At 52.1% G+C, this 27,922-nt stretch overlaps 1 protein-coding gene across 1 annotated transcript; it reads left to right on the forward strand.

Moving 5' to 3' along the window:
• The first annotated feature begins 16,558 nt into the window (after window positions 1-16,558).
• PTGES (prostaglandin E synthase) lies at window positions 16,559-24,983 on the forward strand. The gene is made up of 3 exons (XM_054220673.1): window positions 16,559-17,049; window positions 18,686-18,768; window positions 22,361-24,983. The coding sequence occupies exons 1-3, from the start codon at window positions 16,942-16,944 to the stop codon at window positions 22,608-22,610; spliced, it is 441 nt and encodes a 146-aa protein (XP_054076648.1). The 5' UTR covers window positions 16,559-16,941; the 3' UTR covers window positions 22,611-24,983.
• The last annotated feature ends 2,939 nt before the right edge of the window (window positions 24,984-27,922 follow it).

The raw sequence follows: 27,922 nt of genomic DNA on the forward strand, positions 1-27,922 counted from the left end.
AGAACACAGTGATGCTTGGTTTGGGCTTAGTTCAGAGCGGGTTGTGCACCTAGCATCACAGAGCCCAAGATTCTGTAGCAGTGGCTGGAGCTCTGCAACTCACAGGACTGAACGTGTCAGAAAGCTGCTTTAATAAAACCAAGTTCTCAGTGAAGATATTTTGTCCTGACAACTTCATGAAGCGTGTTTGCAAAGGGGAAGGACAGACACCAAAATATTTTCTCAGCAAACACTCTTTTTTTTTTTTTTTTTTTAAATGAAAAAAATGTGAAGAGCACTTTTAAGTAATTCTCATTTTATTTTTAAAAATCTCATTGGAAAAGCACGGAGCAGCATCATTTATTATTCAAAATACATGCTCGAGATTTGGTGTCTTACTTGAAACGGGTGCCCTGTGCTGATGGCTGCCGAGCACCCGGGAATCCCTGTTTTGAGAGAGTCCTCCCTGTCAGCTGCTATTGAGTCTTGAGTTTGGCACAGCTTAGACTCTTGGCTTGTTATTCCAAGGTAGTTTGCCCAGATGACTCGCCTACGGAGGGGTGTCCTCAAAGCCCCGGGGTTTGGGCTGCTGAGGAGTTAACACCTGAGGAGCAGGGCTTGCGGGGCTTCCGCCTGCAATTGCTCTATTAGGAGACCCAGAGGCTGCATAGAGGGCAGAGGAAAGCATTGGCAGTGGCATATGCAGGTTTACATGTTGCCTGGACTCCGTCAGAACTCTCTTAAAGTCAGCTCAAGTTATATTTGCACAAAGGCGGTTTAATATCGCTAAAAAAATGCTGGGAATTTTCCAGTCGACTCCGTTTCCTTGATGCAGCAGTCCTCTGCGTTTGTCTGTGCTGAACGCTAGATGGGGCGTCAGACAAAGATTTTAGCCCAGGATTTGCAGGGTGGAACAACTTTTGCAGAAAACTGAGAAAAACGGAGGAGAGAGTGCACATCTGCAGCGCTGACCGCTTGTGTTATGAAACGTGATTTCTTGGGACACCACACAACCCAGCCCTCATGGCTGCTCAGGCTTCACAGAGGGCAAGAGTTTCCCAGGCAATATCGGCAGGGGACCGAGAACAGCCAAAATCATCTTATAAAAATGGGGAGTTTGAATAAAGAAATGAGGCTGTTTAGCTGGGATCTGTAGATTTTCTTGGCTGTACATGTGAATTAAAGGTGCGAGCAGGTTGGGTTGCCCACTTTACAGACTTCAGCAGGTATTTCACCGTTCCTGTGTAGAAGCGGAGCGTGGTCCCATAAACGCTGAAATGGATTGTCACCCCTGAATCTCTCTGGAATAAAAGTGTAGCGCCAAGTCGTGTCATACAAAGGGTGAATCTGTTTCACAGTTTATGGTCCATGCTTTCAAACCCAGCTGGCATGGAGCCTCTTCTGACCGATGTGTAAAGGGGGTGATGAGATGTCCATATTAAATTTTTCATTGTGGTATTGTGTCATTTCACAAGGTCTCACCAGTCTGGAAGGGACTACATCTCCCAAAATGCAGATAGGAAGTCCAAAGTGGTATGCTAGAAACAACACAGAAAAGGAGAATTACCTCATCTATGCAAAAAGAAGGAGTAGCATGGGAGACATCTATAGATCTTCTCCTTTCCATGTGGGAGGGAGGTGGCATATATTTCCTATACAACAATAGGATGTATGCTGCATAACAGGTACCAGATGGGTGTTTAAATAACCTTCAGCTGCAACATGTCATGCTGTTATCTCATTATCCCTTACAAGTTAAATGGGTTCAAGCTGGGCCCGGACATGGATGAGATGTCTAATAGCAGTGGTGGGGCTGACATTGATGGCAATTTCCTCGAACAGCTGTCTGGAAGCTCCGAGTGGAGCACAGACCCTGCAACACGCACTCCACCGTGCAACGTCTTGTCGCCTGTTGTGTGTGCTGATGAACGTGTTGTCCTTCTCTCTCAGCGCCCTCCTGTGCCCTGGGCACAGAATTGGCTTCCTGTTGTGTATTCACGCTGGCCCCCGACCAGCACAGGGGATGGTGGTGGTCAGCCAGCAGTGGGTCATCTTGAATCAGTTACCACAAGCTGTAAGTACTGAAAATTTGTAGCTGAGAAGAACTGTCAAAAAGTGTTGGTTTGGGGTATCCATGATTTGCGGTGCTGGTCAGCGGTGGAAGTGGTGCGGTGGGAAGGTGAGGGTGTGGGAGAGGTAAGGACATGGGGGGATTGCAGGAAGAGGGAAGGTAGGGATTTGGGGAGCTGTGGTATGAGCTGGAGGATATGGGGTGTTTGAAGTGTTCGGAGTGCTAAAGCTGTTGTGATAGGGGAGGTAGTGGAGATGGGGTGGGTGTGTTCAAAGGGAGAGATAAGGGATGCAGACGTGGAGTACTTAGGGCCAAGGGTGAGGAGAGAAGAAAGTCCCAGATGAGAGCTTTGCCTGGCCTTACTCCGCTTTCGGTGTGTTGAAATTTTCTGTCACCCAGCCACGGTTTGATTTGTGCATTGTTGGTTTAGAGTCAGCATTCTCAGGACTTTGGGCTTCCAGCTCCATGGCAGGGAGCCTAGAGAATTTGGGATATGGCTGGTTAGCATGGCTTTCTGATCATTGCAGCATACCTCGCAGCTGGCTGGAGAGCCAAGAAACGTAATGTCTCCAGCCAGGAGACAGGGTGCTGGGCATCGGTGTTGCAGCCCTGCCTTGAGTTAATGGAATGCAAGAGGTTTCCAGGTAAGAGTTGTAAGGTCAATGAATGCTTTTTCCAGAAAAAGTCTGCATTTTTGTTGGACAAGGTTTCAGGTCCTCAATGTTTCCAGGTGCTTTATGAAAGAGGTTTGGTAATGTGACTGCTGTTTTACATGAAGCGCTAGGCTGGCAAAGAGGTTCTCACTGAGGGTTTCTAATTGGACAAGAAGAAGTGAGAGACTCTATTTTCCCTATGTTCAGTTTAATTTCTACCTGAACATATCTCTGTCCGCATCTTCTCTTCTCTCCCTGCCTTCTGACTTGGGCAAGATGTTCTCTAATGCTCCGTGGTTTGGGTTTGTTTTCTTTCCCTTCTTCAAATTCAGCATCATTTTCCAAATGCTCCTTTTCCTAAAAATAGAGATGAGGCAGGGACAGGAAAGGGCTGCCACTGACGTACATTGAGATCTTTTAAGGGTGAGATTGCGGTGGGCTTTATCCAAATACAGAGCCTGGCTAAGCTCTGAGGATGATACTAACGCTGTGGGAAGGCTCTGACTCACTGGAATGTGTTCATTGACCTTTCTATAGTGTGACAGTAGCAATAACACAAGACACCGAAATCTACATTAATGTTGAGCAAACGTTGTCTAATCCTAGCAACACCCAGGGAGTCAAGAGACTGTGTCATCCTTCTCTTGCAGGTAGGAAAACTGAGGTTTGCAGATGATGAAAGTTCTTCTTAACATGGCATTTCATAGCAAAGGGTTTAGCAATTCTGGTCTGTCTTTGAAATCTTTACTCAAGAGCTTAAGCCATGATTTGCCTTGGGCAGGCTTGAAAATCCTTGTCTGTGGTACAAAAATCAGAGTCCTTTGGGACAGTGTGTGCTGCTGTGCTGTGTGAAGAGGGACAGTCCAACAAGGAAAGGTATGGATGCGCTTGGGATTTGAGTGAAGTGGGACATCATACACAAGTCTAAATAAATCTGCCCAGGTGAAAGAATTCCTTTGATCATGTCTGAACCCTTGTGAAATTCTGATGTAGGGGGTTTTTTTGTCTGCATGCTGTCTCTAGAAAACACAATTGAGGCTCTTCCCTACAAGAAGAGAAAAGGATTTCCCATATGGATGGCCAACAGTAAAGCCCTTTTCCCGGAGCCTGTATTGCAGTCAGAGACCAGAGTCTCCCTGTGCTGGACAAGCAGAATGAATCACCAGCCCTAGGGACCTCACAGTGTTTGGATGCAATGGTGGTTCCAGACCAGAGCTTTACCTGGTCTACACTGGTGTGGCCCCTACCCAGAGCCACGTACAGCAGCTGAGGATCAAGCAAGATTTATCAGTGCTGCTGATGCCCTTTGGGTCGTGGTGAATGCTGACAATCTCTGCAGAGGGAGACAAATGTGATTTTTTTTTTTTTTTTTAATCTGATATCAAGTGGTTTTCAGCAGGTGGAGCTAGGTTGTGTTACCTGGTAGGGACAGGAGTGAGAGGAGGGGTTTAAAGCCATGCTTGATCTACAGCATCAGTGTGGGTGAGGGAAGCAGCTGTCTCACATTTCTTGCCTCCCGTGGGAACCTCCTTGAAAGGTAATGTTTTATAGATAAAAGTGCAAGGTGACAAGCTAGCAGGGCATTTGTTTGCTCTTTATTTGGTGAGACCTGCTGCTGAAACCTGTTTGATCTTTCAGTCATGCCAACTGCATCAAGCAATGATGGATGGAGAAGGCCTTTCTCAGAACAAGCACAGGGAGTTATTTAAGTGCCTGGCAGCCAAACTGGCTCTGTGCCTCCACAGGCCACTGTGTGCTCCAGAGGGAGAAGGAATGGAGAGAGGCAGCTCTTTGGCTTTGAAGAAAAACGAGAGGTTTCTGTTCATCTGAATGGGAGATGCCAGGGCTGACATAGTGACAGGCTTTGAGGAGAACAGAGTTTTTTAATTTGTAGCTGGGTGATCTTAACAAGTGTCCATTTCTACAATGGCTTTTCATGGCATAGACACACTCCAAGCTCATGTAGTTTTGAAAAGGTTAAGGCATAGCTTGGAGAAAATTGCTGTTAAGAGTTTAAATACCAGTGTTGCAAGGACACCGGGGCTCATGTGGGTGTTTTATGTGCTGGCTTGGGTGTCTCCTGTTGCAGGGTGAGAGGATACAGCAGCTCAGTGTCTAATGGTACCACCCAAAGCCAGGTGCAAATAAGCAGCAGCAGCCACCAATGGACCATGCAAATCCACCTGGGCTGGCAGCTGCGAGAGGCACCCTCAGGGCAGGAAACAAGGAAAGCAAAGCAGGGTGCTGGGATCGGTGTTTTACCAACGTCCCCTTTTCACCCCTCGCTGGGGAAGAGTCAGCTTTGCCTAATTGCCTCTGGGTTCTGATTTCAAGGCCTCTGTTGTGCAAGATCGAGATGAATAATGTATGAAGTGGTAGAGATAGAGCCACTGGATGGGCTATCGGGTTGCACTTGCATGCTGGTAGTTAGACTCTGTTTTGACTTGTAAACTAAACACTCATGGTGCAGACATCCTCAGTGGTTTAGTGATTAGATCTGGGGACTGCACTGGGCCTCCAGGGGTCAAGTCACGGTGCTGTCACCCAGCTCTGGGTAAGTCACGTCATCTGTTCTTCCTAATCCGCCGTGTGTCTCTCCATGACATGAACAAGAGGGGAAGGAGATCCCATAAAAAGATTATCATCATCTTAATTTAAATTGTGTTTCATGATGGAACCTATTGTCCCAGGAAGTAATTTAATTTTAGCAGTTTGGACAATGGACTTGACATGTGTAATCATGAAGCATTACTGTCACATATGACAACAAATTTGCAAGAAAGAGAATTAAACCTTGTTCTGTAGGTCCCTCATTGGTAAGACAGGGATGTTGTGAGACTTGGATTGCACTCGCTTCAATCCTGCCTTTAGGTTTTCCCCTTCTCTTTAAAATTGAGCTCAGAGTCTGAAACTGGAGAGTGTTCCTGTTTGGCTTTGACTGGCCTCCAGTCTGGGTCTGGGACCTGCTTTTTGGTTTTGTTCTCCAGGCTGGCTTGGAAGCAGCTGGAGTGCAGTAGCTCTCGTGTGAGCCCGTCTGCCGTGTGCAGCAATAGCTCTCATTGAGAAAACAAGAAATAATAGGAAAACTTTTAGCCCGTATTTTGCCTTAAAACTTGAATTCTGTTGCAAATAATAATTAAGGGATAAAAAATTTGTGAAAGGGATGAAACCTGAACTTGATGAAATAAGAAAACACTATGCTTACATGGCAGGGAGGATTGCTACGGGAAGAGGATTATAGGGCATGAGTAATGCTGTGCCGTCCCTCCAGTCATGGGCTCTGATGTGGCGAGTGGCTTGTATTTCATCCAACATATATAAGGCGGTGGTGTTTGTTAAGCAGACATCCCCATCCAACGCTTTGGGACCCTTAGGTGAAAGAGGATTTTAAAGTGCTCAATAGGTTTTGGGTTGGACTAGAATCAGAGGCTGTGTTTGGCTTGGGGTTTGCAAAACTAAACACGCTGCTCTTTCACCCATCTACTGTGGAAGAGCCGTAAATACAGGTCACTAAAATTAGTCTTGCAAAACAGCTATTCTGACTGGCGCCTCTGTTATTCCTGCTTCTCTGACTCCAACTCACGCTTGAATAAAGACCTTTGCCTGGTTTTGATCAGCTGCGGCAGTCGGCGTTGAGGAACAAGTAGGTTCACCAGGAGAAAACGACTACTTGCTGCTGTAATAGTTCCTCCATTTGTTTGGACAGGCCGGGTCTGGCTGCCCTTGGAGGGTTGTGGAGGTATGGAGCTGGGCTCGGTACTTACCAGCTGGTTGCAAGGCAAGAGAAGAGCACCAGGCAGTTTGCCAGTGAAGGCTAAAGGACAGCAGTGACTCTTCAGGTTCCTGGTTTGTCAGAGAGCCTCAGCAGGGGTCTGTAACCAGGGAACAAGAGGCACTGACAGCCAGCAAGCCTTGGCACCAGTGGTGAGGTCTCCTGAGCAAGGAGGGATGTGGCGATTTCTCTGGAGAGCGCAGTGAGGAGGCTTCCTGGAAATAGCACCAGGTCTGTCCATCTCTGTGGTTTGTACGTCAGACTGCTGATGCAGGACAGCCAAGGCGTCCCTCCTGTTGGGTGACTCACCATCGGGAGCTTTCCAGTCCACCTCAGACGTGTGTGCCACCTCTTCTGCCTCTGGTGCTGAGAGCAACTGTGAAGAAATCACCCAGGGTAGGATCTCTTCAGAGCAGACTCCAATGCAGAGTGAAACCCTGAGATGGCAAGCTATTAAACAGCTGTTTCCACTAAATAATAGTGGATTTAAGCATCCAGTTGGAGGAAAACAGCTTTGTAGGGCCTGAGGTGGTCCTGTTACATGTGGTCTTTTGGAGTTGACAGTCTCAGGCCCGTTTTTCCAGGAAGGACTGTGTTCTCTACAGTCTGCCTGTGTTTGTCCCTCGTGCCCAGGGTAGAGCTCTGCCCTACCCACCCTGTACTGCAGGTGTAACTTTGGTTCCACATCAGCTTAATGCAAAATGAATTCACTCAACCACTCTGTTCACCTGATAGAAAAAAATGTCATCTTGGCTTTTGCGAGGTTCTTTCTGGATTAGTTGGTTTGCATTACTGAAAGAAAAAAAAATAATCCAGGAGCAAATTTTAAAATTATCTGCGTGTACTGATAGTTTGGGGAGGATCTTGTCGCTTAGGAGCATGAACTTGAGTGACTGAGGTCCACTTACTCAACTGACTTGAGTGCCGCAGTGCGAGGGGAAAAGCATCACACCGTACAGGAGCTCCTTTTGGTGGTTCTGTAGGTTGGACATGAAAGAGGTCTTGGGCAGGTAAATGTCACATAAATTTGATGAGAGACACCAGTTCTGCTCTCATCCCTTCATGGTTAACACCACCCCATCAAGCATGCTGGGTGGCTTTCCCAGTCCCCTCGCTCCAGCTCCCAGGTTTGTCCAGCCACACGCAGGTTGTTCCTCCCGTGCGCTGGAGGAAGAACGTCTGTATTTGTTCCTGTGGAGGGACAAGTGACAAACTTACTGAAAACAGATCAATGAGCAGTTGTCACTAGGTCTCAGTGGTCAGACATGTGTTGCTTTATTTATGCAGGACCAGATGAGAGCTATTGAATTCTTCAATTTCTGCAATGTCCAGCTGAAGTGCTCTGTGAGGACCTGTTAATTTAGGCCTCGCATCTCACTCTGGACGACCTGGAAGGTATTCCCATACATTAGATATGCAGACAGATTCATCGATGTTAAATAAGGATGGAGGATTGGAAGGGATCCGAAAATGTTAGGTTCTTTTTCTAGGAGATCTGTTATCTAACAGGAAGAAAAATATTCTCAGCTAAAATAAAAGATTGCATGCAGGCCTTTAGTTTCCAGCTATTGTTAAAATGTGTGTTTGAGAGCTGGGAACCCTGTGGCCAACAGTGAACTGGAATAAGCTGAAAACAGGAGAATGGAGTTGCTCTACAAAGAACAGTGTTAAATCCATGCTAATAGCGTAGCGAGAGAGGAGACCGTGCTGAAGGATACAGAAAGGCCCCAAAGGAACAGAGAGGAGCAAGCCAGATCTATTGCCGGATGGCTGCAGAGCGAGTGTCCCAGATCTGTCTTCTGTGAGAACATAGTTGGAATTCCTTCAGTTTGGGAGTAGCCCCTCCAGAGTGCTAAATAACTTGGTGTGGAGTCATCCTAGACCCCTCAGTGAGGACTTGAGGGCACTTAAAAGATAAATGAGCTGAAGGACGGTTGGAGTGCAAGGGGTGAAATGAGTTGGCAGTCATGTGCTGGTCATCTGCTTGCTTCAGCGGCAGAGGGAAATAAGAAAGTATGACTGGGATAATCAAAAGCATGGAGGAATCTCCTTTGAAGAGAGATGAAAGTGAATGGGACTGTGGTAAAGCTGAGTAAGAGGTGATTTCACAGACATGTATCGAAGGAGGAGTGTGCTAGACAAAGCTGAGCAAGAACTGCTGCTCTTCCTAACCTCCTGCGTGTCTCTCTGTGACATGAACAAGAGGGGAACGAGATCCCATAAAAAGATGGTGACGATTATTATTATCATAATCTTAATTTAAATTGTGTTTCATTTTGGAACTTATTGTCCCAGGAAGTAATTTAATTTTAACAGTTTGGACAGTGGCTTGATGCATGTAATTATCAAGCATTACCGTCATGTATGACAACAAATTTGCAAGAAAGAGAATTAAACTTTGTGATTCAGAGCTTAAGTTAATCTCTGGCTTCTGAAGACTGGATGAACCAGGGTGTATGGGGCCAGAGAACCTCAGTCCATTGCTAGCCACAACAGGGCCTTGTACTGCCTTGAAAGCATGGTGTGCCCCATGGCGGGTACAACCCGGCTCGTCTTGAAGAGCAGCAGCTCCCTTCCACCAGCAAAGGTGCTCACAGCATGGTATAGTGCAGCGCGCGTCCCTACCCCTTTCTGTAGCCCAACTCTCCTTGTGGCACAGCTCTAGCCCTGCTAATGTGGCTGTAGCATCCAGTAGCCTCCTGTTCCTGTGCCCTTTCCACAGCAGCCTTCCCACCTGGATGCAGCTTCTCCCCTGCTAATGGGGCAGCACTTCTTGTTCAGTCTTGGCTGAGTTGGTGGCACCGTTAACAGAAATGTGCTGCACTAGACAGATGCATTCTGCTGCTTTGTAAATATTTGTAATGAGCACAAATCTCCTCATGGAGGGCTGTATAGAGCAGTCAGGGTTGGATAAACACAGGGTGGAGCAGATTTCTGGGCACACATCATGGACGCAAGGACATAGCTGCAAATCGGGAGGGTCCTCTAAACCTGCTGATGGATCATTCCATGCTGATGGAAGGGAAGAAATCTTAGGATAGTTAGCCTAAGTGTCACTGCCTGTGGAGTAGCACAGAGAGGTTTCTCTACTTCCTTGCATCATTCAGGCCAAATTCTGGTCTTGATAAAGTCGGGAGATCACTCTGGGAAGCTGTGTGGTCCTACATTCCCGTCCCTTTCCTCACTGTGTGTTTGGGAAATACGCACTGACTGTTTTTAACTTTCAAGTGCGGGAGATGTTGCATTGCACAGGGTATGTAATCTGACGTCCAGGCACTTCATTCCCTTCTCCTTATCTCCTGCTCTGCTGCCTCAGGACATGACTGCAGCCTGGGTCATCTTCTGTGACTGCTCCCACCACTGTGAGCAAGAGGGCAGCCGAGACAGCGATGCAATAAAAAGCTTCCAGGCAACAGGGGCTGTAAATAATGGAGCTAAATTACTCCCTTCTTTCCAGGCTGATTATGGGGAGGTTGTTTTTAGCATTGCAGGTGGGGTGTGTTTGTTAATAACATCAGAGTTGAGACCTGCACCACCTTTCTCCTGGCTGCTGAGATGCTGAAGCAAGCCCGAAAGATGTGTTGTGCATCAGCCAGAGCAGGGGAAAGAAAGGGAAAGTTTTAACATTCATCTGGAGCGTAGCTACAGGCTAACAAGTGACTCAACTCAAAAAAAAAAAAACCAACCCTCAAACTGCCGAGAAGCTCTGACTTCTGTCTGAGTCAGGTCTCGTGACAAGGAGGCCCTGGTCTGCTGCTCTTGGAAGCCCAGCCACCCGCCTGCTGCAGAGGACCTTGCTGTGAGAAGTGAGAACATTTAGGAGATCTGCATGTATGATAAAGAGATTTAGAAAACATGACCTATAAGGAAGGGGGGGAGGAAATGCTGCTGTTTAGTCTAGGGATGGTGGAGGGGACGCAGAGAACTTGGGTTTTTAAAAATAAGCTCTGCTTTGGAAAGCTTTGTGGTGGGTCAAGCTCTATGGCATGGCCACGAAGAAAGGCTCTGCTTAGGGTCGGTCTCACCAGGATGATCTAGCCACTCTCAGCTGGGGTCAGGGACAGGCAATGAAGCGCTGACCTTTCCATTCCCCCCGTCCTACGTTTCCATGTCTCTGTGACAACGTGAAAATGTCTTTCTGTTGAAAACAGGACTTAAAGGGCTTTAAAATAGGTGGGCTCTGAAGCCTGCTGCTCTTCCTGGGTTTCAGAGCAGGGTTAACAGCCCAGGAGCTAAGAGGCACCCACCTGCCAAAAAAAGTCCCTGTTCTTAAGCTGGGCACTCCATTGCACTTTGAGGGCGAGCAGAGCCCTGTGGTTCAGCAGAGCAGGAGATCACAGCCCTTGGTCAGCCACTGAAGAAGAGAAAGGCCATCTTGGTTTGTTTTCTGCTTTTCTGCTTGAAGCTGCTCGTCTGCTGTTGAACGTCAGGTCTCCATAAGGCTGAAATCTGGGACCACGTCTGCTTTCTCTCCCAGCCCTGTTAGCAAGCCAGTGCTCTTAATGCTGTAAAATGTGCCCTGATTCCCATTTCTCCATAACAGAGCATGTGGAGGCAGGACCACGCAGGATCCTTTAGCTTTGCTCTTGCTCAAGAGCATCCCACCAGGGAATCTGTATTTACTTTGTAGTTTTGCAAATGCTTGAAGTCTAGGAAATGTTTCCCGATTCTGAATTTTTTGGCAGCAGGATTTGTTTCTCTTCTCTCCAAGCCTGGTGGGGAAACTCCCTCTTTTTGGGCAGTAACATAAGCGATTTTTTGCCTGTTGTTTACAGCTGATGGGATCTGGTTCTTGGGAAGAGAAACGCATCACAAGTTGCTGTGGTGTGGCTAAGTGAGAGAGATGCCATCTTCCCGTACACCCTAAGCCCTGACTCATCTTCTACCTGCCCCATAGCATCAGTGGCAGGTGTAGCTTTGCCTAAAGCCAGCTTTTAAACCAGCTGGGTCAGAGGGAAAAACCAGGGGAGAGGAGAAATAACTTCCCTAGGCCCCTCAGCCGCTCTCCCAGCAGGGTTACATCCCTGAAGGCACAGAGCAGTGTAGCCAAGGAATTATTTCCTCTAAGAGAAAGCCCAGGCGTGAACCCATGTGAGGCTCAGAATAAGAGAAAAATGATCTGCCTCCCGCATGCTTGCAGCATTCTAGTGTTTCCTTGCTGTCCCAGCAGCAGGGGACATAGTGACTCCTGTGCAGCCAGGGTGGGTTTGGGGCCAGAGAGTTGCTGAGAGCAGGGCAGCAGCCCGGGAGCAGGCAGGAAGGGATAGTGGGGGGAGCTGGATGGAGAAGGCAGGAGGATGTGCCACTGTCTCTCACTTGGCCCTGGGCCTGGTCCCTGTCCCGGCGCCGGCTGAGGAACTGCAGCTCCCTCTGCTTCTCTTTGCCTGAGACCCACAGCCCCCACACCCTGCTCCTTCCCCAGGCCTCTCCTGCTGGCTTTCTCCTGCTGCAGGCATTTGGTCTTCTGAGTGTGAAGGGCTATTTGGGAGAGTCTGATCCCACATTCCCCATGCTTGAGACCTCTCAGATAGCTCCAGCCAGTACAGTCACTTTAAAATGCAAACCAGACAAAATCTGCCTGAGTTTGCCAAAGACTGAAGGATCCCATTTGTTTCAGGCGACGCTAACGCTGGCAGTTTTGCTGCTGAGTGACTTTGCTGCATCTTCTGCTGCCCTGCACGCTGCAAAGAGCAGTGAGGAGCCCAGGAGCTGGGGAACGAGGAGCTCCAGGTGAAGCAACGGGATTTCGTTCACCTTGGGGAGAAGGTGCGTCATGGTGATGTGTGACTTTTCATGCAGGCGGAGGAGTGAACGCAGCTGGAGCGCCTTTCTCTTTAATAAACAGCTAAATTGCTCATGCCTTTACTTGAAAACCTGGCTGTGTTTGATGAGCCAGCGCAGCACAGCCTCCCCTGGGCAGCCGGATTTCCCAGGGCTGGGTGCAGCCAAGGGCAAGTGATCATTGGGGCAGGGCACGTCTGCAGGCTCCGAGGCTTTGTGCTGGGAGAAGCAGGAAGACATAGCAGGGAAGAAGGGCACCGGCGCCCGCGGCAGCGTCGCCCAGCACGTGGGAGCGCACTGGAGAAGTGCCACCCGCCTGCCTGTCTCCTGCAGGCTGCAGCGGTCCCCTCGGGCTCTTTGGCCGGCCAAGCTGTGGGATGTAATTGCTGTTTTGGAAAACTTTGGGGAGTTTGAGCTGTAATTGCCCAAAGCCAACTGCTGCCCTTTGAGATCGGGTTGGAGCCCAGGCTGTGTCACCCTGGCGTAGGTGCCTATGCTCCACTGACAAGGATTTCTTGCACAACCAACACTCTCATGTAGCTGCCACCAGGAAATTCCCCGGCGTAGCAATAGTGGAAAAACATGTAGTTATAATACTGTAGTGTAATTCAGCTGATCAAATAAATAACAACCCACGTGGGAACAGAGGGTGATTTTTATTCCATAATCTTTCCAAAGCAGGATTGTTATTAGAGGCTTCTATCTTTTAAGTACTTTTCTCAAGCATCTCCCACGAATTTTTCATTCCTTCTGCCTGCTGCTGTTCAGTCCCTCCTCCAGCAAAACCCTCCATCTTTTCCCCACAGCTCCTGGGGTCAGCCTAACCTGACAACTAAATCTTTCAAAGCCTGACCCTGGTTCTTATCATTCATTTTTGAGAAAAATGTGTTGGTTTTTGCTAGCAGTGTTGCTTTTGGGTGGGTCCTGTCCTGGGTTGAGACCTCTTGTGCTAAAGGCTTTAAGGCACAGCTTGTAATTTAAAGACATACTGCCGTTAGGACCTGGTCTCGTTCGAGCAACGGCTCTTTCCTAGCAGGATGTGTTTCGTGGAGGAGGATCAAACTGTTAATATTAACAGCCTGCTTCCGCCCAGATTAAAGGGATGGTTGAACATATTCCTGGGAGCTGTGTTGCCTTGGGTCAGGAAAGCCAGGAAGGTGCAATTGTGGATGTGTCCTTCATGGCATGAGACCCCTAAACTTGAGAAATCAAGCGGGAGCCGGGATCCCAGGAGCATTACACCTGCCTTCACAGGCAGCCTCTGCCCCTCATCCCCATCCGCGCAGGGGCTGTGCTGACAGACACCGGCCCTCCCCACTGGGGTTCAGCTCGGTGTAACGGTGAAAGGGTCTGAAATGCATAAACATGTGGAAAAACCAACTTTCTCTGCCCACATGGTTTTTATACACCATGGGGCCTGCCCACCACATACAACACCCATGCCTGGGTCTGCCCCAGGGGCTTACGCCTAAACAAACTGTGCTTCTTGATCATTCCAATCAATTTAAATTTGTGCCAGTTGCTGGTGCAAATTGTCCAGGGCTTCCTGCCAGTGCTTGAATAATGCTGAGGAGGAGAAAGCCTGGCTGGCTAGCAGGAGAAGTCCTGGCTTGTCTGCAGGTGGTACCAAGCTTGTGTGTGTTCCTGCTGCTCAGTGAGGTGTGCTGACTGCCTCCAGAGGGGAAGAGAAGGTGCACGAAGGAAAAAGGTCTCGCTGCCGAAGAGCCTGCGGGCTGGATCCTCAGCTGGTAAAAACTGGAGCGGCTCCATGGAGGGCGTGATGTGTTGGTGAAGGGTCTGGCTGCCTGCCCTCGCCCCAGGCTCCTGGGAGAGCCGGGGAAGGGGCTGCTGGAGAAAGTCTCACCTCCGCTGCAGGGCTGCTCTGGCCCTTGCATCACCCCAGTCTTGGGGCACCAAGGTCTTCTCTACGTGTTTGCTCCCGATCAGCTATGGAGAGGGGAGATGGGAGGGAGCAACATTTGGGATTTGGCTTTGCCATCAACTGCTTATGCTCGGCGTTATGGTGTTTATAATACTCTGCTGAACTCCAGGGGGACATGAGTGGGGTTGGATTCAGTTTGTTGCCCGTGCAGGGCTGGGGTCCAGGGTGAACACCCCAGCCCTTGCCGCAGTGTTTGAATCCGTGTGGCTGCTGCGTGTCCTGGTGTCCCCATTCCCACGCCGGGGGAAGCAGCCCGTCGGAGGCATTCACTGCCTGGTTGCGGAGCTCCACGCCGGGCTGTGCCGGGGCTTGTTCTGCAGCCGCCCTGACGCCAGGGTGGTGGTGACCAGCTGCAAGTACCTCTCCTTTGAAACTTAGTGTTTGGGGTTTTCGAAGGCTCTCCGCACACTCGGATGTCACGGGGCTAAGCCAGTGCATCGCGGTGAGCGGTGAGGCATCTTTGGGTTTGCGGCATCAGGGCAGAACAGCCGTGCTGAGGGAGATTCAAAGGCAAACACAAAGAATTTGCAGATCTCCGTGCTGGGAGGGGGATGGTGCGTTTGAAGGGTCTTTCTGGCTCTGAGCCCTGCTCTGCCAGAGCAGCTCTGGGAGCAGCGCAGGGGTCTGGAGCGGGCACTCTGGGGTGGAAGGACGGACGTCTGCTCTGGACGGGCACAGGGAGAGCTCAGCCTTTGGCTGGGATGGCCGGAGCGCGCAGCTTGTGTCTGAGCTGAGTGTGGCAGGAGCAAAACCTCTTTCACAGTGCTGATCCTGGCAGGAAAGCTGCCCTGGTGTGACTCTGCACTGACCGTTTACTGGGAATACAAGAAATGGTGTAACTGCAGGGGCAGAGGCTGGGGCTGGTCTGTGGCATCCCTCGGCCGCTGGTCAGGTCTGGTGGGTTGACACTGTCTGGATGGAGAGGTGACTTTTCCTTCTTGGCTTGCTCCCCAAGCAGGAGCCAGCCTTCTGGATCTGCCTGTATAACCTGACTCATGCTCGCATCAAAGGTACTTCTGTATCGCCTGGGACCGGGGCTGCTGTACCCAGAGCACGAGCCTGCCTTAAATTCACACCAACACCCCAGGAAAAAGGCTCTTATAGCCCATTCTCCCCGGGGAGGGGGTGCCACCAGTGTCCCACTGCTGGGGACAAACCCGTCCTTGTGCAACAGGGTCTGTGGCAATGGGACTGGAGCCTGGTCCGGGGCTGAGTGCGATGCTCTTCTTGGGTTACTCTGGACCCTCTTGGAAAGGACAGGATTAGTTTTGCTCAATGGCAGTTAAAAAGTAAAAAAGCCCTGAAGACCAAAACCAGTCCTAGAGGCACTAACACTTCGATAGACGGTTTTGTAAATGACAAACCATTGTACTCTGTTCATTGTTTTTTGAGGCTTTTTTGTGGCTTGAAACAATTTATTTTTTTATTCCAACATGTCAGTTAATTAAAAAACTACTCGCACCCTCAAAGCATTCATTTTCCACGCAATCTCCAACAGTTTCCATTTGCCTGAAATAATGAGGTTTGGTTTTTTGTGGTTTTTTTTTCTCTATGTAAAGAAACCAACCCCCAAATCCGTCCCTTCAACACTAATAAACTCAGAGAGTTCCAATCTGCTCCGCACTGCCGGCTCACTGGAGGTTTTGCTGCTGCCAGCACTGGGGCCAGGGCTGGGGAAGAAGGAGTTAAAGGTTTGCGTTGGGAGAGCAGCCCAGCTGCCTGCAGAGGCTTAGATCCCAGCTTTCTTCCCCAGTGTTTGATGGCTGGGGAAAGCCAGCTCCAAATTCAAATGCCACTTTCTAGACCGAGGACAAAATTACACTCGCTATTCACCCTCTCGGAGAAAACCAGGACGAGCTGTCTTTGGGGCTGGGCGGGCTGCCGTTTATTTCTATTTGCAGATTTGGGACTTTGCGGTCGGCGACTTGCCTGGTTGTGCTTCCAGGCCAGTCAGGCAGGGAGCTCACCTCCCAGCCGGGGGGGAGAAGGGGCAGCCCAGGCCCCTGGGTGATGGGCACTGGTGGGGCAAGGGACGGCTCTGTCCCCTGTGCCCCATCCCTCGGCAGGTGGCTGTGTAGGGGAGGGCTGGCTGCCTCTGCCACGGGAGTGCTCAGCCGGCACTGGGCGGGACTGGGGAGTACTGGGAGCGCTGCCACGGAGGGGTGGGCTGTGGGATCGGGGACGGAGGGAGCGCAGGAGCACAGGGCTGAATGCGGCTGAGGTAGGTGCCTACCTTCTTCCGAACTCCTCCTTCCCAGGGCTGACCAGCTCCTGTCCCTGGGTGAGCAGTGCCCGGCTGGGCGAGGGATGCTCTGAGCAGCTCCATCCCTCTGGGCACAAACAGGAGGGGAGGTGGGATGGGGGGATTGTGGTGGGCTGGTTCAGGGAGGGAGGAGGTTGAGCTGTGGCCAGGCTGAGCCTTGCTGTCGAGGGGGCTGTATCCCAGCTTGGGGCATCACATCCCTGCGGAGCTGGTGGCGGCAAGGAGTGAGGAGCAGAAGCAGCCTGCTCCGCGTCCCTGGCTGGGGTTTGCTCACCAGCAGCTCTGCCGCATCAATTACTCCCGTCTGGCATGAAGGGGTTTACAGGGACTGGGGGCTTTCGCTGAAGAAACAGTGTTGACTTCTGTTATCTTTAAACATGGCTGTTCCTGCCCCCTCTCCCACAGAGCCCTCTCGCAGCCCAAGCAAGATCTCCGCCGGCTGTGAGTGCTGCAGGCGACCGAGCGGCACCTTCCCCCAAAATGATGGAAAACACAGTGTTTATGTCGTTTACATTCTACAGCACCATCCTGATTTTAAAAATGTATGTCGTTGCCATCATTACGGGACAAGTGAGACTCAGAAAGAAGGTACGTTCTACTCTCCTGTACCTTTTTCTCCCTTTCTGGCTTTTTCCGTGGGTTTCTGTGTTTTTTCTTTCTTCTTTTATTCCTGTAAAGGCCGACAAAATTTTCCTGAAGCGAGCTGAGTTTTCTTTGACTTAAGTTGAAAGCAAAACATGTTTCATAGCTGCGGCAGATAAATATCTCACTTCTCTTTGGCTCTTTTTGTTTGTTTCTACCATCTGTAGCTTCATGTTTATAATTTCTGAATCCTAATCTAAATAGTAATTTCAGATCTAAAATGCCACACAGGTGAGCCGCTTCTGGAAAGAGACTGTTTACAGTTAATTTGCCATATCTGGAAGAAAAGAAGCGGGGAAAAAAAAGGGTTTAAGAACAAATTATTGCCATGGGTTTTTTTCTTGCAATGTAGCAGAAAGCTTTTGCGCTTTCGCAGGCTGAATCCCTGTGTGAATGCTCCAGGAGAGCAGAAAGTCATGGAGAATAAAAACAATAGCTGGAGGAAATGGTTCTTGGACACGGGGGGAAATACAGGGAGGACCAGGGGTTAACCAGACGTTTTATCGCCTGCAACCCAAACTGAACTCGTGGCAAAACTCAGCTGTCTGTAAAATCTGTTTTAAAGTATTTGAGGAGTTTTGGACTACAGCAGTGCAGCAGGAGGGAGAGATTGCTGCTCTCGGATAGAACGCATAGATAGATATCCCTGTGCTGTAGCATCATCGTAACTGATGATTTGGCTTTTCCTCTTGTGTTTCTGAATGATGCTCCAGCCCTGGGACAGTCTGGGCTTGTAACATGATTAAAGAAAGAGCCAGGGTCCCTTCCAGGCTGCGAAGTGAAGCTGTCGCATGTAACCAGGTCCCTGAGGAGCAGCTTCTGAGCATAGGTGGTGAGCTCATAAAAATATTTCTTATTTCTAAGTTTATTAGTATAGAATCATAGAATAGTTTGGGTTGGAAGGGACCTTTAAAGGTCATCTAGGTCCCTGCAGTGAGCAGGGACATCTTCAACTAGATCAGGTTGCTGAGAGCTCCATCCAACCTGACCTTGAATTTTTCCAGGGATGGGGCATCTCCCACCTCTCTGGGCAACCTGTAAAGTCATACATCTCGGCAAGATGTAGTATAGGACCTGATTCCTCTGGGGCAGGTTTCAGTCACACAGTATCACTGCTAAAAAACCAGCCAGGGAATGTTCTTTCTCGGTAGGGTGACCTAATCTGTCAGTCTCAGTTATCTTTTGGATGCCACAGTCAGTGTCTGCAAGCTCTGGGCCACCAGTCATCTCATTTGCAGGTTGGCAACGTCTTCTTTCAATGGGTTTCATGGGGAGAAGCGGACTGGAATCAGGCCGGAGCTCCCTTGAAGCCCCCAGTTTGGGACCTGCTTGGCGGGCAGAGTTGGGTTTTTCAGAGGACATGGAAAACCCGTCGGGAGGTGCAGGGTTTAACCCCCAGGACCGTGCATATGGGAGTGCAGCAGCTCTTGTGTTTGAGAAGGCTGGTGGGCAGCCAGGGCTGAAAGGTCTCCTTGGGCAGGAAGAAATCCCTACTGACCTTAAAGATTAGGGGCAAAGCTTCTACCTGTAAAGATCCTGAAAACATTATGAGCACATATATTATCGGGACTCTCTCTTGCAGGCATTTGCGAACCCGGAGGACGCGCTGCGCAATGGGGGGCTGCAGTACCACCGCGAGGACCCCGACGTGGAGCGGTGCCGCAGGCAAGTACGCAGCGGTGCTGGCATTCCCCCCACGCCACAGGGCGATCCCTGTCAGCTGCTGGCAAAGAAGCAGTGGGAAGCTAAAGGGCTCATTAATTAAGTAATTACCTAGATGGGTTGAATGCCTGGAGCTCAGCTGTGGGACCCTGCACACTAGAGCAGTTTAATCTTTAAAGGGAGTGTGGTGTGTGCTGGAGCAAGGATCCGGGCGCTGACTCTGACACAAACTCATTCCTAGATGCTCGGAGTCCCGCAAGCCCCCAAGGTCTTGTCCTGTACCCACATCCAAAAGCTCCTTGTGCCTTGCTCCGACAGGACCCTGAACCCCTCCAGATCCCTGCACAGCTTGGACAGGGAGCTGTGTGACTGGTTCCAGTCCTGTCTGCGGCTGCTCTTTTTGGGGATTTGGGAAGAGTCTGGGTATGATTGCAGTAACTTCTGCTTCTCTAATTGGGCAAACGCTGAATCATCCCCCTCTTCTGTGGGGCTCACAGTTCCTCGCAGGTAAAACACGGGGTGATTCAGCCCCGGGCTTGGTTTGCTGTTCCCCTTACCCAGCAGGAGGTGCCCCGAGTGTTGGGCTGGATCAGTGGTGACGTGCAGGAAAGGAGCTGGAGCCATTCCCTGCTGTCACTGAGCCCTTGGCCGCCAGCTCTGCTTGGCGGGGGGAGGACTGCGCCGCTCACCTCTCACTGCGTGCAAGATTTGCTTTAAAAAACATCCAGTGCCACCTAATCCCTGGGCTTCCAGAGGGAGGAGGAAGGGAAACAAGCTGTTCCCTTGCTAGGAAAAAGAAAATAATAGTAGTAATAATAATGGTAATCCTCTTTTGATTAGTCAGAAAGACAAACTTCCATAAAAATAAATAAACAGAGCCGCTGCAAAGATCTGGGGCAGTCTGGGATCTGACTTGTGCAGTTAAAGCACTCAGGGTCGGTCCTTGCTGATCTGTTCACAGCCCTGGGGAAGACAAACCCAAGGTGTTTCCCCTGAACAAGGGTGATGTCGGGTTTTCTTCTCAGGCGTTATCGCGAGGGGAGGAGGGCCACGGCTGGGTCACCAGGGTCTGTGCAGGGCAGGAGCAGAGCAGGGGCGAGCAAGCGGCAGCCGGGAGGGAGGTTTCCTCCCTCACCCCTTAGAGAGGCCCCCGGCTGCGTCTCAGCTCTGGAACAACAATTTGCCTTTTCTTTACTTTCTCCTCCACGTTCTTCCGTTTGTCTTTCCAACCCTGCTGGACCTCTGAGTCCTCAGGGGCTCGTTTGGATGGGGCTGCCGTGGGGCGAGGAGGTGGGTGCCTGGCAGCTGCCCTCTCCCGGCATGGCTGACGCCAAAGCAAACCGTGTTTGTCACTGCTGTCCTGGCTGGGCTGCGGGGGGGTTTTGTGGCGGTACCTGCAGAGGCGATGCTGGCTTGGGAAGGCAAAGGGGGCCCTGGGCTGGGAAGGGAAGGAGCTGTGAGCAGGCAGACAGCAGCCCTTCCTCGTGTCTGGGAAGGGGCTGGCTCTGCCCAGGGTCCATCTGGCCAGGAGGAGCAGAAGGCTTCCTGCAGCTCCCTGCCTTGCTCACGGGTTTGGCAGGGAATATGTCTCCTCCACATCCGGGTTCCGGTCGGCTCATCCTCACCGAGTCCTCCTGGCATCGCTGCTACAACAGCAGGACTCGTTTTAGTGACTTTTGTTGGCCAATTCCTCCATGCTGTCCCAAAATCACACCCAGAGAGCAGCTGAAAGGGTTTCCAGCAGGCTCCTTACCAGGTTCATCATCCCTGCCTTGCTTGGGGACGTGGCCTTTAAGCCAGGGACTGCTTCCCATGGAGGTGGAAAGAGCAGGTAGGAGAAAGCCCCTTGCATTTATGGGGATAATGGGGTGCTGAAAGCCCTCAGGGTAGCTCTTTTTGGGGTACGATAGCCTGTGCTGGGAGCAGTCACCCTCCAAAACACCTGGGCACTTTGTATTGAAAATTTCTGATGGATAAGCTTTTGGAAAACCTTGGCCTGTGGAAATCGGTGGGTGTGGTGGGGCTGTTACCAAGGTGCATACGGGGACACCTCCTGCTCCATAGACCTGACCCCAGGGGCAGGAGAGGGGGCTTAAAACACAGCCCCCTTCCTTTTCCAAAGTCAGTTTTCAGCCAGGTCTGTCCCAGCCTGTATCTGCACTAATGAGCTGTGACTGAGCATCCTAAAACTTCCCAGCCACTTCTCAGCTTGCTCAGAAGAGCAGCATAGGCATCTTGGCCTTTGTTTCATGGAAGAAATTGCTTAAAATTTTCTCCTGGCTTTGTGAACATTCAAATGTCCCGGGGCACAGGAATAGGGAAGCAAGGGCAGCTCTTCCAAAGGATTCATCTCTGCCTCTTAAATTTCCAGACATATGGGGAAAAGGCAACTGAGCCTCATGCCTGGGTCACTCTCCAGCACAGACCCGGCCCCACTGAGCAGGGCACAACCTGACAGTCCCCCATGGAAGCACGGGGATGGGGCTCTGTGGAGCAGAAAGAAGCTCTTTCATCGCAAGGGAACAAAAGAAGGAGAGGCGGAGGTGGTGGGAAGGCGAGGACACCCTGCTGCTTTGGGAACCACTTTCCCTCCTTTGAAGAGTGGTCCCTGGGGGACCAGTAACAGGATGAGGGGTAACAGGTGCAAGCTGGAACATAGGAAGTTCCGAACAAATATGAGAAAAGACTTCTTTATGGTGAGGGTGACAGAGCCCTGGAACGGGCTGCCCAGGGAGGCTGTGGGGTCCCTTCTCTGTAGACTTTCAAGACCCGCCTGGATGCAGCCCTGAGTGATGTGCTCTGGGCAGTCCTGCTTTAGCAGGGGAGTTGGACTAGATCATCTCTAGAGGTCCCTTCCAACTCTGAAAAATTCCGTGATTCCGTGAGGGACACGGCTTATGTGGACCCACTCCTGTTTTGGTAGCGGCGCGGGTGGTGGCAGGTGATGCTGTGACACCCAGGCAGGCGCATGTTCAGATGGAGCCCAGGGTTTGGCCCCATCAGTGCCAACGTGTCATCGCATGGCCACAGCGGTCCCTCCAGCCTGACTGTGCTGCAATTAAGCAGGTGCTGCTGGCACAGCGTGGAGGTGCAGGAGGTGCTCGGGGCGCTCCTCCCTGGTCCCCTTTGGATGCACTCGTGGAGAGGGGCGAAGCCATAAACCCTCCCATCCTGGGAGTTTCTCCTCCGGAAAAAACGCGGTCTGGAAACCGCCTTGTTATTGTGTAACGTGGCCACATCTGGGGCCGTGCCGTGCTGGCGCCACACCAGCTTTGAGCTTTTCTTAGCTTCGTGGGGTCTTTGTTTTGCTCTGTTTATTTAAAAGCTCTAACCCTCAAGCTGTCATCCGTTGCAGCAAAGGCGTCCTGGCCATGGAGGGCAAACTTCAGGAGCCCAGCATCCCAAGGGAGAGACACCAGGTGTGGAATTCTGCTGCCTGTGTGTGTAGGGAGGATCTGACCCTCTTGGGGGCTGCGTCTGCCCCATCCAACAGAGGAGAGGGCCAGCAGCACCCAGGGATGGGCACTCTGTCTGGAAGGGATGGGAGACAGCAGGGAAGCCTGGTGGGAAGTAGCAACCTTATCTCCCTTTTCAGAGCCCACCGCAATGACATGGAGAACATCTTTCCCTTCCTCTTCCTCGGAGCCATCTACTCCCTGCTGAATCCCAGTCCCGCAGTGGCCAGGATCCACTTCTTCATCTTCTGCGTGGGGCGCATCATCCACACCATCGCCTACCTCCTGCGGCTGAAGGCGCCCACGCGCTCTGTGGCCTACAGTGTGGCGCAGCTGCCCTGCTTCTCCATGGCTCTGCAGATCCTCCTGGCCACCACCCCGTACTGGTAGCACCCAACGAGACCGACCATCCAAACCCCTTCGTCCTGTGCTCTGCTGGTTTCCCTGGCTGGATTGGGTGGTGTGTGTGCGAGTGTGGGTGTGCACGCGCGTGTGGGTGTGTGTATGCACATGGTGTGTTGCCAGGGAGGCCACTTGTGCCCCAAGGATGCTCAGTGCAGCCCTGATAAAGTCCCCGCGCTATTGAAATTGGGCAGGGAAGTCGCCAGAGAGAAGGGGCACATCTCCCCATGGAGTGGGAAGGGGATGCGGAGGCAGGTTTTCCTCGTCCCCGCTAAGGGTGGGAGGGGGAAAGCACCCGGACTGCTGCTCGAGGATGGGGTTCATTGAAGGAAAGAAGGTTTTCTGGCCCAACTGCATTCGGAACTGGGAAGGGGGAGATTTGCCCTTTCCCCTTGGTCACAAATACCCCATAAATCAGGAAGGGAAAATCATGAGGGTCCCATGAAGTCTCGTGGTCAGCAGCCGTGGGTGGGGGCAGAGGGGGGTTATAAAACAGCCGCCCTCCTCCTGCCCAGCCGCGTGGGTCTCTGGAGGAGGGGCGTCCCTTAGGTTCCCTCTCCCGCGAGGAGGACAGAGGCAGGTCCCTGCCAGGCAGCGTAACATGGAAGTCGAAATCTCTGAGGTGACGTTATGAAGGCACCGAAGCGTTCAGTGCTCCCAGCACTGCCACGTCTCATGCCACGGGACGCAGCTCCCTGCTGGGGAGCCTGGCTGCCGGCAGGAGCCAGCCTGTGCCAGCCAGGACACCCCGTGGCCAGTGTTCAGGAGCTTCAGGCCAGCAGCGGCTGTGGCTTTTCCATCTCAGTGAGATGCAGGAGGGACGCGCCTGCAGCAGCCAGCAGGAATCGCTTACCCCGTAGAGAGCCGGACCTTCACACAAAGCTCTGGGATTTGTGGAAAGACTGAGACGCTCACACAAAACAGGAGTTTTGCAGTTTGCAGACAGAGCTTTCTCCCAAGGGTGGTATCTGCGTTCACATGCCGCTGATGCCTGAAAACGCTCCCAGGGCAGCGGACTGAATTTTTCCCCCTCTGTTTGTAGCCTTTCTCTGGCCGCAGAACAGCCCGTTGCTATTTGGGGAATGTGCCGTGATCGCTTGGGGGGTGTTTTCTTTCAGCTGTTTCCTGCTGTCCGCTGCTGCCAAGCCGTGCGCAGCCTGGATTAGCTGGTGTTTGCAGAAAGCTCTGGAAATGAGAAGAGCGGCTTTGAACTGCCTGGCGGGAGGAGAATACCTCTGCTCTGCCGTGTCGCCTGAAAGCCCTTGTGGTGGAGAGGAGAGGCTGGGACCGGGGTATCGCAGGATGACAAACCCTCCTGAGCTCCTCTGCCCTGCAGCTCTCCTGGAGCGCCCAGGGCTGGTCCAGGCCACAGTGGCACGTGGAGGAGCCCCACTTTGGAAAGCACGGCAGGGGGAAGCCTCTGCTGTTAAGTGCCTCCTCTGAGAGCAGCGCAGTTTTGCTAAGATCACAGGGGGAAACGAGCAGAAAATGAATTCCCTTTCCACCTGTCCTAAGCACTAAAGCTGTTCCCTTAACCCCACTGTCCTTGGAGATGCTCTTACTGAGACCCCGCTGAGTGCCTGCGTGCACAAGGCACGAGGTGAAACACCAGCTCAGACTGATGCTCCGAGCCCTTGCCCAGCTCGGGTAGCAGTTTCTGAACAAGTAACGCCTGACCCCAGCGTAGACGTGGCCTTAGGGTAAGCTCTTTGGTGAGGTTGGGAGCAGAGGGCGCAGCTCTCCCGCAGGGGGACACAGGACCCACCGCCTGCGGAAGGTGAGCAGGAACTGCAGGTTCAGCAGTTTGCTCTCGGCCACTTCTCATTTACACAGCCTCCACGGCTGGCCACTAACGCACACCCCTCTTAACGAGCCTTTTCTGCCTCACATGCTGCACAAGGTCCCCAACCCCTGTATGTTTCGCTGCTGCTGCACATGCATCCTGGTGGCCGGAAGCAAATATTCCCAATAAAAACAAATCATTGTGCTCTGATACATCCTTCCTTCGGGAGCAGCAGATGCAGCTGGGTAGCAGCTGGGTCCAGCCCCAGCAGGATGGCTCCCCAGCTGCAAAGCGCTTTGCTAAACCTCACTGCGCAGCCCGGCGAGCCCTGGGACTTCAAAAGACACATCCCTTTCCTTGGGGCCCACCTGCCCTGCAGAGGAAGCTCTTTTCCAGGTGTGCATTATTTGTGCTGATCCTTTAAATTCAGCAGAGCTTGAAAAAGCTTGCAAAAAGGCTTGCAAAGTACCTATGCTCGGTTTTCCTTCCCGGAACAGCAGGAGCACAAAGCTTGGTGTTCCCCAACCCTCCTCCATCCCAGCTCCCCCAGAGCAGGCTAGCAGAATGAGGTGCTTTGTCCCTGCAAGCTTTCTTCACTCCCTGCGGATCCAAGCTGGTGCTTAAATCCTGGAGGGCTGGAGCAGCTCAGGTAAGACGTGGTTGCTCTCGTTTCTGTGCTTACGAGTTGCAAAGGAGCTGCCTGTATTTTTCAAGCTCAGCAGCCGCCTCCTTTAGCTGGCACCTTGCTGGGAAGCAAAAGCCTCATTTCCCTGGTTTCCCCCTATTTTCTTACACTGTTGGTGTTTAGGAAGCGCCGTCCCACTGGTGTCTGCGTCAGCTGGTTGGGATGGACAAAATGGCTCCACTTGGTAGTTTTTTCTTTCCCTCATGCTTTTTGCTTTCAAAGAAGAAAGGCAGCGGCTTTATAAAATGGACTCTCTCCAGTACACATTGCCGTGGTTAGAGATGTAGTTGGGATTGAGGTTTTTGCATGGAAAGGAAGAACTGGGGGCGCAGAACCCCCTCTAGCCCCCAGAGCTGCCAGTTCCCTTCCACTAAACTGCCTGTTTGGTGCCTGGGGCTGATGCCCTGCTCAGGGAAGCCGAGGTTACATGCAGAGCTCTGCTTTCTTCTTTTTTTATTTCAAAAAGAACAACAAACCCCGCTGTACTGGCTGCAGGGAAAAGCTTGGGAACGTGAACTCTCCTGGCTCCAAAAAAACAAACAGAAAAAGCCCACAAGGCGAACTTCAGAGGGGCCCAAGCATTATTTTGGAATGCTGCGAAGGTTTGTGGGACGCAGGAGAGAGCCTGGCTCCCGGCTGCCTGGCCAGCCCCATCCCGGCAGGGCTCTCCCGGGACCGAGGCACTTGGAGCCACCGGCTCTCCCCATGGCATAGGGCGATGTTCACTGCATGTGGGGCAAGTGATGAGCTGAAGTATCCCCAGCCTTTTCCCAAACAATATCCTAAAGCCTGGAGCTCTCAGATTCCCGCTCCAGCCTCAGTGCCGGGGGAAGACGAGCCCAGGGTCTCCCCCAGCTCCAGGAGAGCGGGGACGGCGGTTGCATCTATCAGTCCGTGGGTTTTGGTGTGTGTGTTTTATGTGCCAACAAAGTGGTTTTCATACCCGGCTCAAACCTGAAACGGTAACATTGTGAAATCCACCTGGGACTGCAGAACTGTGAAGTTTGGTGCTTAAATATTTGAATGTGACTCACACTGCCGGTACATGTCTTCCCTCCACCCTGCTGAGCCCAAGGTGTCTGGAGGTGGGGGAAAAGCAGGTGGAGACCCAGCACAAACCACTTTCCCTACCGTGTACTTCCATCCAGTTCAGCCGCAGGATCCCGCTTACCCCCTCCTTACCTGCCTGCGCCGCTTCCCAGATCTCTCCTGTTGATCCAGACCTTCCCCCGGTGGGGTCTGGGACAAAGATTCCCCCCTTGGGCATCTCTCCTGTGACACAGGTCACTCAGCCTTCTCTGCCCTCCCAAAGTCTCCCCTTTCCTCTAGCAGACGTGGGGCTCTTCCATCTCATGCTGTGGGGTTTTGCCACACAAACCCCCTCGTTCCTCTGGAGGAGCTGGGATTCCTCTGACTCGCAGGGAGAGCGAAAAGAGCCAGCTCTAGACGTACGAACATCCCAGAGATTAGTCCCCTGGAAAAGGTAACGGTGTTTCCCAGCTCCTCTCTGGCATTTATGGGGGTGAAGTTGGCACAGGGAAAACTTCATCTACTGGATTTTTTTTTTCCTCCCCGGCTCCGGAGCTGAGCTGCGAGATGTCCCCAGTTTGCGACATGGGTGACATGCAGGTTCCATCTCCGGCCAGGGACGAGGGAGCCGGACGGGGGGGGGGGGAGTCCCTGGCCCGGTGTGGGGAGGTCTGTGGAGCACCGCAGCACGATGCGGGGGTCGGGGTCCGTTCCGCACCCCCGACCGGGCCGGGCTGCGCTGCGCGGGGCTGCAGCACCCTCGTGTGGCTGCGGGGGGGACCCGCCTGCCTGCGCCCACGGGGCCCCCAGCCCGGCTGCCGGCTGCCCGAGGAGCTGTCGGCAGGCCCCGGGGTGGGGGTGGGAGCGGGGGGGCGACTTGAGGTGTTTGGGGCGGGGAGGGAAGGATGGAGGGACGCTGGGTGCCATTCCTTGGGGAGCGGGTTGAGGAGGCGGCTCATGTCTGTCCCTGCGCCCGTAACCTCTCCGGAGCGGGCAGACGTGATGCTCTGTTGCGCTCCCGGCCCCGCTGAGCATCTGCATGCAATAACTCTTCCTTGGCTTTCTAACACCCACTGCAAAGGGAACCTTTGCTTCCACCCTCCTTCCCAAGTTGTTGCAGAGCATTACACCCCCAGCGGACATCTCCCATCCAGCTTCTCGAAAGCTTCACCGCTGCCTTAGGTTGAGTCCTTTTGGGGTTTGGAAAGAAGGATCAGTGAGCAAAATATCAGCTGCAGGGAGGAGATGCTCCTTCCGAATGGAGCACAGAATTTGGGGTGACTGTCGCGTCCCCCAGGACAGGAGGGGCTCAACTGCGGGGGGTGACATGTTGCTGTCACATGTGCTTGTGTTTCTGTAGATGGTGGGTGGTGTCAGCAGGACTCCGAAGGTCTCCGGCCCTTCCCGTTGCCACCAGAGGGAGAAGGGCTCAGCGCAAGGGTAGCAGGAGAGGAGGATGCTGTAACCGCTGGATGTCTGAGTAATTCATTCTGGATGGGGATAACCAGGCTGGCATCCCTGCGAGCTGGAAAATGTGAGCTCTGTTTTGTCTCGCTGCCGTGGCAGCCGATGCTGATGACAATACAAAATTGTTCTCATTAAAATATTGCAGGGGCAAACTTCAACTTTTCATCAGTCGGAAAGCCACGCGCAAGCGTTGGGCTGTGGGGTCAGAAACAAGGAAAGGGCGGGGGGGTGCAGTGAGGTCCTCTCATCAGCTGAGACTTGCCCTTTGGGAGTCAGCTGGTTGAAAACCAACTGCTTTGAGGAAGGAAATAAATTTGCAAATAACGTTCTTGCAAC

Source organism: Rissa tridactyla, chromosome 14 (genome assembly GCF_028500815.1).
Source record: "Rissa tridactyla isolate bRisTri1 chromosome 14, bRisTri1.patW.cur.20221130, whole genome shotgun sequence".
Classification (NCBI taxonomy): Eukaryota; Metazoa; Chordata; class Aves; order Charadriiformes; family Laridae; genus Rissa; species Rissa tridactyla.